General features: G+C 36.0%; 1 protein-coding gene across 2 annotated transcripts; it reads right to left on the bottom strand.

Moving 5' to 3' along the window:
* Positions 1-8,312: 8,312 nt before the first annotated feature.
* On the bottom strand, positions 8,313-12,896 carry LOC122084161. Of its 2 annotated transcripts, none has more exons than XM_042652244.1 (6): positions 12,437-12,896; positions 10,457-10,583; positions 9,805-9,944; positions 9,617-9,676; positions 9,281-9,349; positions 8,313-8,700 (listed from the first exon to the last, which is right to left on the bottom strand). In XM_042652244.1, the coding sequence occupies exons 1-6, from the start codon at positions 12,635-12,637 to the stop codon at positions 8,629-8,631; spliced, it is 669 nt and encodes a 222-aa protein (XP_042508178.1). In that variant the 5' UTR covers positions 12,638-12,896; the 3' UTR covers positions 8,313-8,628. The 2 variants fall into 2 exon arrangements, with proteins under 2 accessions (XP_042508178.1, XP_042508177.1); XM_042652243.1 differs by having other exon boundaries at positions 9,617-9,679; positions 12,437-12,893.
* Between the last annotated feature and the right edge of the window lie 653 nt (positions 12,897-13,549).

The following is a 13,549-nucleotide window of genomic DNA, read 5'->3' as shown; positions in this document are numbered from 1 at the left end:
TGTTTTATCGGTTCGATTTAAGCCTTGGCATCCCTAAACTCGGGAAATAATATCAAATCAAGTGGTCCGGTGACAACAGGCCCAGAAAACTGCACTTAAGTCAAACTTTTAGGCAAGAACTTGAAAGGGAAAATTTTAGGAAGAGAGAGAGGAGCCCAATATATATGCAAAGCTTAAGACTAATTAATAACAAGTATTGCTTTGAATAGAGTTGATAGGAGAAACAAGATCATGTAATTAATCCTATTAAGTTGAAATTATTATACTGAATTAAGTAGGGTTGAGTTTGCTCTGTCTTTAATGTTCTTCAATGGTAGCAAAGGAACGATGGTTTGTCAGTGAGAAATGCATTGATTTTCTAAAAGCATGGGGGTGGAACTTGATAGTGGGAAGAAGTTTTTATATTATTATCAAAAGTTGTCATCCACATATTTTGAATACATATGTGAAGTAAGAGTACTTAAGTTCATTGAAAAAAAATTAAATATTACATAGAAAGGGTAATAAAGTAAAATTACAATTATTGGACTCCTTGAGAGGTGTCAATAAGAAAATCCTTATTTGATATTTGAGAAGTGTCATTTAGAAAAATCCCTATAGGAAAGAGTATTGATTAGATTTTAAGATTAGTGGGTAGTGAGTTACTTTTACCTACAAACCATGTTGATATATAGGAAAAGACAAAAATGATATCTAAGCTGCCAGGGCAAGGCTAGCACCCCTATGTCTACATTTCCTCTGCACATGTAATGTATTCTATCATTTTATCACACCTTATTGGTGCACTCTTTATGTATTAACTCCTTTTTTCAATCTCTTCCTTTGAATTTTTTTTTTTTTCTTTTGTAATGGCATGCATGTGTGCAAGTGGGTAAGAAGTATGGGTGAAATAGGGTTGGGTTGGGCCAGGCTTTTCAAAACCCAGCCCAATCCTAGGTTCCCTTAACTTGGCCCAAGCCCAACACTGCTAAGTTCATGCCAACCCAATCCAGCTCTGATTGAACCTGATTAATTGGGCTGAATTGGGCTAGATCAGACTAGACTTTAAGTCTCAATCAGGCCCAGCCCAATCTTGACCCGGGGTCATTGTTTTTCAACCATAACCCACCCTTATGCCGTGTTTGGTAGTCAAGAAAAGAAAAAGGTACAATTTTGTACTTTTTTCTTTGGGTGAAGAATTTTTCTTTGCACTTGATATGTCTTCACCTAAGAGAAGATTCCCCTTTTCAAATTCAAAATTCCTCTTGGGAATTGTGAAGTTTTCTTTTATTCCCCCCAAAATTTTCTTGCCAAAAACACAAGAAAACATGAGAAAATATGAAAAAATAATAAGACAAAAAATAATGATTACACAATGATTTCTTATGTCTCTATTTCTCTCTTAAAATTGAAAATTTTTTGAATTTTTTTCTTTTCTTTTCTTTCTTCTCTTGGTAACCAAACATACATAATCTTTTTATTTTCTTACCATTTCATTTCATTTCTCCTCTTTTCTTTTCTTTTCTTTTCTAGATTATTTTTTCCTTTCTTTTCTTTTCTTTTCTTCTCTTGACTACCAAACATAGCCTTAGGGTAAGATGGGTTCGGCCATCAAGGCCAACCTTACACCACTAGTAAAAGTTTGGTCCTAGAACTTAGGATACACCTATTGGGTTGACTACAGGACCCTTTTGGTTACTTGATTGTGTATAAGGTGGTTGGTAAGTTGGATTAACTGTTCTATCGTATCTAAATTCAACGTAAGTGGGTGCAGTCAGGGCATGGTGAGATGTTCTTTTATTTGACAGGATATCCCGAGAATGGATCAAGTCCTCGTACGATAATCATTCTTATACAAGACTGATCCACACAAATGAAATCCATCCAAAGAGAAACCTTGTGGTGGATTCTATCTATATGAATCAGACTGTACAAGACCTGATCCACACTCGGATATCCATTGTGGGTTTCCAAGGTTTGACCAACCAACCTTTATGAGATCATGAGGTGCACTCATCAAGGTCTAGGCCATTAACCTCAAATTTAACTTGAGTTCTTCCTCGTTTATTTGACGTAAATGCCCCCACCATCTAAATTTAACCTTTCATAGTGATTGATAGCACTTGCCCACTATCCTTTCCCATTAAAACTCAATTTGTATTTGTGAAATAAATAGATAAAAAATAAATAAATAAATAAATAAGAGTAAGAGATCAAAGCAGGTGAGGGCAAAAGCTCCATTTGTTTCAACATTATCTCGTTTAGAGCTTTTGGGCATAAAATTATAATGAATTGCACTAGAGAACTTTTTCAATAGAAAAAAAAAAAAAAAATCTAGTGTAATACTTTTTTAGCTTTGCTAATCTCATATGGTATTAAGGGACATCGATTACAAGCCAATACAAACACAGTAAGTGGGATCTATAACAAGTTTTGCATTATGCAACCCTAGCACTCATATATAGTGGATAATCTATGATAAATGAAATGTGAATACATTTCTCTTTCCTGCATAAATCTCAATAGTTAGGAGTGACTCATGAGAAGCTGGTGATAATGATGTACTTTAATGGAGGGATGCTGGCGGTGGATTTGGATAAGAATGGTGACTAGAGAAATTAACCAGAGTGCATGGGAGGACTAGGAGGTGGAGGTGAGAAGAAATAGAAGGCACCTGGTGGGAGAGGAGGTGGAGGTTTATTGGGTCGCAAAGGTGGTGGAGGAGGCTGATGACACTTCGAAATGGGTGGTGGAGGTGGTGGTGGTGGTGGTGTCTTTTGGTGGTGGTGGATCTTGGGAGGAGCAGGAGGAACAAGAAAGTGCCCATCATGGTGGTGGTGGGGATTGAAGACAGGAAGGGGAGAGATGTGCAAGATGGTGGGATCCAAGCAGAAAAGCATGGGACAGTGAAGAAGAAATATGAGGAAGAGAAATAGATCACATTTCCTTAACCACCAAAGTGCTGGTGTTAGTGTTAGTGAACTACCCATTTCTGTATCAGGAAGATTGATCTTTGGTTGCTCACTGCAGATGGGAAGGACTTCTATTTATAAAGGTCGAATGAGAGGAGGGAAAGGGTCATAGGAGTCGTGGTTTAATATTAAAACAATCTACATCTTCACCGTACACATTTCAACCCCTTACCTGCCAATGCAATTTTCTTCCCCATCACTTAAAAAAGGTGTAAAGTGGATTGACTTTCTGAACAGCTGCACAAGAAAAACCCATGGCCAACTTGTGTATGAGAATCATTTGCATGAAGAAAGAGAGAGATGCCCATACTCATAATCCCTCCCATTGTAGCATAAATAAGTGTTATAAGGAAGTTCATTTATGGCTCAAGTTTGGTGAATATATTTCTATCTTCTAATCATAAATAAAGTTACATAGAAATTTGACATCTGTGTCATTGATGGGACTTGGGAGCCTGAAAATGACTTGACCAATTTTGAAAAACAAGGGAACAATAACCCTTAAAATACAAATGAGAGCAAGCATATAGTAACCCATTGTTTTGGCTAGTTTTGTAGAACTTATTTTTATTTGGGTGATTTGATTAAAGAAAAAAAAATTCTCCATCCCTAGAGGATGGTCTGGACCATCCTAGGGTTTTAGTATTTTTCCTAAAATACTCTCTCAATGTCCTAGACCTCATTATCTCAAGCATGTTAAATGGACATGGCCTTAGGAAAATTTTGTCCTTTCATCAAACAAAGATTGTATAGGTAATTTGATAAACTAAACCAGTTTGTGAGTAATCTTGGAAAAAAAAAATGAATGAAATCTCATACTTTTTTATTATTTCTTTTGCTAGTGTAAGTTCTTAAATTCTGTAAATTAACCTTTTGTTTTACAATATCATTTCTCTATCAGGTTTGGGTATGATATTAAGAATAAGCAAAACAATGGTCTCAAATTCAGAAGCGATTATGAAGTCAAGATAATCATTACCAAGTCGATCAACATTGTAAATAAATATTGGGAAAAAGAATGTTGCCTGGTTGCGTAGCACAGGTATGAGCATACAAAATTATCATCCAACCCTCTATGAAATCAAAAATCATATCCATGTATATTCCCATGTTGCACAAACTACAACGAATCGCTCTTGTAATACTTTTACTAGATTTGATAAAGCATAGTGAAAAACTTAAATTTAATACAACTAATCCCATTAGGTGCTTATGATCGAACCTTATGTTGGCATAAGGTAAAATAAAAAGGGTAAAAGCACAGTCGCTTGTCATGTAATCCTTGTACCCAGACACTGAGGGTGGCAAAATTACGCCAACATCTCTATGAAACCCAAAAAATCTACTCTGTCTTTATGCCCATGTGCGTCCCTTCATAGACCTACGTGCTCGCACAAGAACCACGTGATCAGGGACATTATTTTCCCTAGGAAAAAAATTCAACCATTGGAATGGAGAATTAATTACCTTTAGTCTCTCTCTCTCTCAATTATATATTGTAATTGTATTATAATATCTCTCCTTGATCTATATCATTGTATATCGTATTACTACAATAATTGTTTTTAAGGATAATGGTATAAAAGAACTCAAGGCTGCTAAAATAGGAAAGAGGTAGGATCTCATTGAGATATCTATCTTTAATATAATATTAGTTAAATATATTTACCAATATATACATTCAAGTTAAAATAATTCTTATTTCTCCCAAACCAATTGTTAGTTTAGGGTTTAGGGTTTAGGGTTTAGGGTTTAGGGGTTAGGGTTTGGGGTTGAGGGTTTAGTGTTTGGGGTTTAGGGTTTAAGGTTTTGGGTTTTGGGTTTTGGGTTTTGGGTTTAGAATTTAGGGTTTAGGATTTAGAGTTTAGAGTTTAGGGCACGTAACAATCCTCAAGCCATGGTAATTATTATTGTGACCACCCTAGATTGTCATAATTTCATGTACAGAGAATATGTACTATTGATTGAACTATTGAAAATATTTCAAAAATATTTATAAACTAATTAGAAACATGCCATTGGATCCAATACATTCTCTAATATTTTCTATTACAGAAATTTGATTTCATGTTGAGCATCTATTTCATACATAAGTCGATACCATGAATCCAATGCATTGATATATAGTATGAGAAACATCAACCATTGGTACACCAAAACTCATAATATTTAACTGTTGAGATAAAGACCTCTCATGTTAGGACATCGACCAATCAAAAACTACTAATGTGAATCTTGTTCTTAAAACATCCAACAACATCTCATTCAACCTTCTCAAGTGATTTAGTCCAATATACATATGTATGTACACTCATATTTGTGTCTTGGAATCTTCATTCCGTAGATCACACAATGCAACGACTGTATGAATGAAATGTTCAATTCCATCACTAATCATTAACACTTTGTGAAAATCTAAGGACGATTATAATCCTTTAATATCATATATATAATAAAATGAATTAAACATTTTAATCATTGGATTAGATGGATGCAATTCCAACAACTTGAATTCAAAGGGAAGATATTACTTTAAAAAAAAATCTGGGGAAAGATAGAAAAAAGAAGATTGAAAAAATGGAGGGCAAAAGGATTTGAATGAACACCAAAGTGGATTGGGAGTGCGCTTTGCTCATTTTGTCTTTTGACTACTGAGAGTTTTTATATTTTATTTTTTGAAGTAAATGATATTAGTGTGGGTAGGAGAGCCCCATGACTTAAAAGTGTTTAGGTAGTATTATATGACACAGAAGACCCACTACAAAATTTTCCTTCCAATCCCACCACTTTGCCCTTTTTAATTTAAGTTCTTCTCCCGCCTGACCTCTTACCTTTTTATTTACAGGCTAGTTGTCCAAATCCAAAAGGTCAATCAGATATCATTTAATTTGTTAGGTAAGATAGCACCATTGACTATTAACCCCTCTGTTCCCTCTTTCTCTTCTTTTCTTTATTTTAGTTATCTTGCTTGGTTTGTGTGCTGAGTGCCACTTCCAATTGCCACTCTCAAGCCTCATTTAGAGGAGCAAAAGTTATCTCCTAGAATTATCACTTAAGAACTCTGGTTTAGTTTTAAAATTGCATTTTAAGCCAACCCCATTCCAGCTGATCCGTATTAGGATTGGCCGTAATCTATATAGACAAACTTCTGTATTAACTTTTTATTTTATTTTTTTTCATTATAACAGATATCCGAGCCTTTGGCCTGTCTTGCAAACTCATACGTAACTTCTTATAACTACAATTTGATAATAACTAAATACAACTTTATATGAAATAATTACATGCAATACAAATTCAAACACATTAGTACCTACACGTAACTGCCATGCATGCATTAGTAATAGGTATGTAACACAATGAGAACCCTGGCTCTGCTGACAATGGTACGTACTATTTTTTCCTTTCTATTTCCCAATCTTTTGCTCCATTCGGGCTAAACTATCGACACCTCATGAAGCCACCTACTTAAGCAGCCTACTCAATCTAATTCCAAGTTTCCAATCTATTCACAGTGCCAGCGTATCCCCCTTCAAGAGGAAAAAGAAATGAAAAGAGAGAAAAAGAGAAAGAGAAAAAGAGAAAAAGAGAAAAAGAGAAAAGGAGAGAAAGGAGCCAGTGAGCAAATTTATGTATGTATACAGTTGTGTATAAAACATTTTGCCTCAAGGAAAGAAAATGAGGGAAGTTTTCTATTCAGGAATGTGGTTCCCATGTCTACACCCTTATGTGTCTCTCGTCTTCCCCATAAAATTTCTCTCGCTGATTGAACCAAAAAAGTGGATGTTGATTGGTCTAGGACTCCAGGCAGACATAAAAGCCACGCTCTCGAACAGAGAAAACTTCAAAAAAAAGAAAAACAGAACTTGATAAAGTGAACGAAAATGAATACAATATAGGAGAACTATTTAACCTATACTAGATACATACATCCCTGTGATGCTTTTGAGTGTGAAGGGTTCAACAAGTTGTTGGGTGGTGTGGTCCATCCTGTCGCACAACACGCCAAGAGGCCAGCCAATGGTGTCCCTACTACACCCTTTTTGTACACCAACTCTGCCGCAGGCAAGGAGAGGAGGGTGGGTCTATTACACTCAGATATGCCACCACCCCCCGCCCCAAACAATCAATAAGATGACTGAGGAGGTTGATCTAGTGAAAACTATAATTCGAAGTTCTATGACTTTATCCTAAAAATGGACTAAACAACCACCCACCCACACACCCCAGTGACTCCACTCCCAAAAAAAAAATCTTAAAATAGAGGACGCTGCCCTTCCTTGCGTCCCCACTACTCCATCCTCTGTATAGTTTGCTTTTGATTGCAAAACTGTCTTTTGGTAAAACCGTGGTCCTAGCTCTCTTTTTTTTTATCCAGTGGCTGGTGTGCATGAAATAAAACTGCAATTCAAATAAATGTTTTCCAGAACCACTACAGCTATCCAAAAAAAAAATCTACTACACATTTTAGTTGGGGTTTTAATAATAATTTCACATTGAAAATGAGTGTGGAGACTTAATTATAGGTACTTAGACCCCCCTCTCCTTGAGGTCTAGTTTTTCAGAATGAAATCTACTCAAGTCTCTTTCTTGAGTATGATTCACACAAAATGGCTAATTTAGTATAGATCAATTTTTTCTAATCGTCCTCTATTAACAGTTTTTAAGAAACAATCCCGACTTCCTTTAGTTTTGATTCTCTGTTACCATTTTGTCCAATTGAACACAACTTTGAAATATTCCAACTAGACCCAGTGAGCGAGTTTTCAACATAGGAAACTGATTCGCAAAAACCCCGATTGCACCATAAGAAACATCTACAGCCTTAAGAAAATGTCAGGTGAAAGTGAAACAACTCAACCCCACCGATTCTTTTAAGTTTCTACATGAATTTTCAAGTTCGTGATATCATAATTTGCGATTTAGATTTGTCTACAGTGCAAGATAAATTCTCTTTTTCCTACTTTATTTTGGAATATATCCAATCCATCACAACACATAAAGATGGAGACTTGAAGCCCCACTGGGAATTAGGAAATTCCCCATAGATTCGGCATATCAGAAGTCAAGGAGGTATGTATTTGTTATTAACTGATCTTCTAAACAAAGATTAGCATAGTCAAATATTATTCTAAAAACCACGAGTGCGTAGACCATCTTTTCACTCCTTTTATTAGATTCTCACACTGGAAGATTTGGATACTCCGCATGGACAGCTCGAAATAGGAACCCAAGAATTTGATTCAGTAATCAAACCTTACAAATTCATAAATTCAATCACTACACAGCTGATCCACCCACCCGTACTCAGAGATCAAGTTCATAAAGCTGCAACTGCTAATAAATGGATGAACAATGATGTTAACTAGAACTAGGAATATACATTAAAATAACCCACTTCCCCCAAGGAGTCAGCACTGCACTGCACTTAGGCAATTGTATTAGGCCATACAAACTTCTATAAGTTCACCATTACATATCTAGTTATCTACATACCTACTACTACTTAAACTCAGATGACTTACCTATCCAAATCACTAAGAAAAAGAGGATGGAGAAACAAGCCCGAGGATACATATGTTACAGGAAATTACTACAAACTATAGGAAAGGGACATATGATACCAGTATTTGTTAGTGCCATCAACGAAATGCAAAGTTCTCATCTCTATCAAAGGTCAATTGCAGACGGTCTTCAGTCTCTTTGCAGCCTTAACGAACCCAGCAATTACCTGCAACTCATCCAATTGCTTTCGAGAACAAAGAGAAGCAATTGGTTTTCACATGTTAGAAGTTCTCTTCACAACCCCTCAACAGAATATAATTTTATGTTCCTAGAGCAAAGGTTATCACACAAAAATTTAATATCACCTATATTACAGGGTAATCTATTGGTTTATTTCATTTTATTTTTGTCCATCAAGTGAAATGTGTTTTTTTTGCTTTAAGCTCTTGAATGAATGAATGAAAAACACCACCACACTCAGAAGCCTGAATCTTTACTTACATATTCAATTGACACATATACAACTAAACCATTTAGAAGCAAACCTTTAGTTGCTTGGGCCTCAATTTAATTGAGAATCAAATGCATGTACATTCAAATCCATCTTAATCAAAATGAATTCAGACATAGTCAGTTTGAGATTGGATCAATTGGTCACACTAAACTCTAGCTACCTATATTAATTAAATTATAAAATGTTCCTACAGTCTCCAAATATATGCACAAAAACAAGACATTTAATAGCCAATATTGTCCAAGAAATTGTCATTCCTGTGTTACCTACAAATGCTCAGATAGGAAACTTAGGGGGTTTGGAATGGTACCTGTGACATAAAATGCCTCTGAACAACATCAATCAACTGCTCCTTTGATGGGTTGGGAATGGCATCCACCTTGAGAATGGAAAAAAGGTTTATTTATAAGAAACAAGATGTAACCACTGTGAGTAATAAACATTAAAAATAAAAATAATAATAATAATAATAATAATAATAATAATAATAATAATAATAATAATAATAATAATAATAATAATGATAATAATGATAATTCTGGTGCCAAACATTTCTCATATATAAATTTGTGTGTGTGTGTGTGTGTGTGTTTTTTTTTTCCTAGTGCCAAACATCTTTCAACGTTGGAAAGAAAAAATAACTCACAAGGTTGAAGTGCCTCCAATATCTCCATAATGCCGCCATTTCTAGCTTACTGAGGTCAATCTTCTGCAGATGAGGTTATCAAAAGGTTTAGAAAGAGCTAAAACAGTAGATAAAGTAACTTGCTGAACCAATTCGATTAACCTTAGGGTAGAAAGAAAAAGGCAAAGTGTAACATAGAAGTCACGTACCGTTGCACCCCGAGCAAGTGAGACAGATCCTTTAGATTGTGAGTCACAAGAAAGAGACCGGCTCATGATCTTCTGAGATGACCCAACAGACTTCTGTGACCGGTGCCTAGGTCTGTGAGATTTCTGAGTGTCATCAGAAGCTGAAAAAGGGAGCAAAAAGGAAGACACAACAGTGATTAATAAAGATAATAAAGACGGGCCACCTCACTTTTGTGAATAGTAAGAAGGAACAAAATAAAGGAGACAGAGAATCCTATGTAACAAGGACAATTTCTTCTCTTCAAAGTAAGTTTTGCAAGGCACCAATAGAAAAAAAAAAAAAAAAAAAAAGGCGTCTTAATGACAACTATTATAGAACAAGAAAGTTCCCAGCACCCTTCCTCTTGTATAACTAATTCAAGAAGATAATCCAGACCGCCTTTTATGATATATCCTTAAAACTAAAATATTAGCATCCCAAAGCCATTGTTGGATGTCAAACCATCTACTGGCTTTTTGGCTAATAAGATTTCTATCCCAGAAAAAGCTCACATTTCTCTGAACATCATGAACAGGTGTTTTGTCTATGAAACAGGGCCATCCACCAAAGATTCACGTCTATCAACTGAAACCAAAAAATAGCATGTAAGTTTAAAATGTTAATTATGCCCACCCATATCTGAACCATTCCACTGCATGTTTTCACACTCAAGGTCATCATCCTCCTCATGACCGGTTGGAGCTTCAAGAACACTAAGGGCATTCCTCTGCAACTTTACTTCTATGCCATTTGTGAGAACCTGCAGTTTGAGAATTGTGGCGACATCAAGAATAGCCCAAAAGTACCGAAAGCATGGGCAAACAAGATGAATGTTTGCTATAAATCAGCAAAGTCTAATTGAATATCTTTGAACAATAAAAACAAGAGATAGATGGTGGAGAAGAGATTGGGCAGAAGAATATATATCTCAAAGTAATAAGGAAATTACAACTATAGATTGAAGCCACTTCAGACTAACAGGAAAACAAATATTGACCACTCCACAATATGTACAAAGGGCAATATCTACAGATAGCGTGAGTAAATAAAACACATCAACACAGTGAGACAGAAATATCCCACAGAAATATCCCAGATATGGGAGACAAATAAAAACATAATATTTCATTTTTTACAGTAGAAATATATAACTCAACAAGGCCTAAACAACATGGCAGACACAAAATGGTCAACTGGATATACTTATCCTCCCGCCCGCCCGAAAAATCATTTTGATATCACAAATATGTAAACTCATACAGGAAGCTAAATGCCACTACATCAAAGTTTAGATAGAAAATTCCTTCTTATATTATGGGATCAATGTTCATGCTTTCAACACAAGAAATAAATTGGGTACAGACAAAAGGCCCAAATGCTCAGAAATTTCCCACATATTCACAGTGGCACTGAACCAAGCAGCACAACGCCAAAATGGTTAGCAGTATGTACTATTTGCAATGAAAGAGTAGACTGGTAAGTTCCATCCATGAGCCAAGAAATGAATTATTCTCCATTAAACAGAAATAAATAACCCAGAGATATATATCACGTGGAAAACCAAAACCTGGTAAGTGCCATCCATGAGCTGAGAAGAAACGTAAACTTAGGAATTGCACGCAAAGAACTTAAAATATACAGCCCAATAAATTCTAACAGCAGCACCATCACCCCCCACCCCAAAAAAAAAAAAACACACACACGCAGAGACACAAAAAAGAAGAAGGGCATCAAACTTTGTCAAAGTCTGAAATAAATACCGGACGTCTAATCTCAAACCCACTGAATCAATGTACATTTTCACAATCTGCAGAAGGGGTGGAACAACCAAATATAAAACCCACTAACATTCCCTGTAACCAGTTTCAACCGCAAAATGAATAATACAAAACCAACCTATTCAGAAAGCTAAGGGAAAACCCTAAAAGTAACCAAATGGGAATATTGTAAGTCCATGCATCAACAGTTAATAACAAGGAATTTACTCCCAAACAATAACGGCGTCATCATCAGATGGAATTCAACTCACAAAAGCACTTATTCATATTCCTCCCCCGCACCCCCCCTCAAAAAATAAATAAATAAATAAATAAATAATAATAGCAGTCAACATAAAATCGGAAATTTAGGAAGCCTTCATACAAACTTCTACCAAAATTTGCCTCATTATAGCAAAAAAAAAAAAAAAAAACCACCAGATCCACATACTGGAACAAACATGCAACCTAAACCCATAACAGAATAAGTCATCAACACTTAATTCCAAGAGGGAAAGCTTTGTCTAAAAAGAAATATAATTATTCAAATACAAATTTATCGAAAGCATATAAAAAGAAATGCAACAGGAAGCAGCAATACAAAATTGGCCCTTAAATTACAAGAGAAGCAAGCATCGAATCCATAACTATTACGAGTAGTAAGAATAGCCAAAGAGCAGATATTCAAAACCAGACACAATCTAGCGTCCCTCCCGCATTGCGGAAAACACATAAAATTAAACCTTTGAAAGGAGGAAACCCCCAAAAAAAAGTGGCACACTTACAGGAACCCAATCAAAAATGAATACCCATTCCCACAAAATATAAATAAATAAGAATTCTTCAAAGAAGTTACCAGCCAATGCCACCCGCCAAGGCCAACAGCCTTCTTCACCACGCCTTGGAGGCCAACTAGAACGGATTTCGTCCGATTGTTACCAGTGACAACGACTTTAGTGTGACGAGGGAGCACAGAGAGCTCTTCTTCGCTACTATCTCCACAACTCTGCAACTGTGAAAATCTGCCATTGACAGAACTCTCAACTACCTCCAGCATTTCCACTCCCTAGTAGTTGAATTCTCACTTTCTCAGCGCAAGAAAGCGGAGATGAATCGGTGATCAGATTTTTTTTTTGCATGAAATCACAGGATCATGCATTGGATAACCCGTAATCGAAATCTTCGGTCATCGGAATATCCGAAAGCTCTAAGAAGATTTGGAAATCCAGAGGACAAGAAACACAGATAGAGGAGAGAGAAAGAAAGAGTGTGAGAGCAAGAAATGAAAGAAAGAGAGAGAAAAACCGTGGGTTGTGGTGGTTCTCCCTTTCTCCTTTTGTTGCTATGAATCCCGACGACCTTGATGCAACCAATAGCGTCCCGCCACGTACGTGCACGGTGTTCCCCAGCACTGCGCTCCGAGCTTGGGCGTTTTATAACACCACTAGCGGTTAAGTCTGGAGGTCACAAGTGTTTTGACCGTTTGACAGGTGGTGCTTCTTGGCTCCTCAAATGACGGAAACACCCTCATGTATCTTTCAAAATCCTTTAAGTGGACAATATTACCCCTTAGAATTATCCTTTCCCTAGGTGATAAGACAATGGAACAGTGGGGATAGTTTCGACTTTTCACGATACAGAATTTCAATAAACTGTTTAGGGCTATGTTTGGTAGCCAAGAGAAGGAAAGAAAAGAAAAGAAAGAAAAAAGGAATCTAGAAAAGAAAAGAAAAGAGAAGAGAAGAAAATAAATGAAATGATAAGAAAATAAAAAGATTATGTATGTTTGACTACCAAGAGTGGAACAAAATTTTGAATTGGGGACAGTTTCGACTTTTCACGATACAGAATTTCAATAAACTTCTTCACCCAAAGAAAAAAGTATAAAATTTGTATTTTTTTCTTTTCATTTCTTTTGGTGTCAAATCGTTTGACCAAAATGTTAAACAGGTTTAGGAGAAGAGGGGAG

Source organism: Macadamia integrifolia, chromosome 7 (genome assembly GCF_013358625.1).
Source record: "Macadamia integrifolia cultivar HAES 741 chromosome 7, SCU_Mint_v3, whole genome shotgun sequence".
Classification (NCBI taxonomy): domain Eukaryota; kingdom Viridiplantae; phylum Streptophyta; class Magnoliopsida; order Proteales; family Proteaceae; genus Macadamia; species Macadamia integrifolia.
This window is presented reverse-complemented; position numbering and strand designations above follow the sequence as displayed.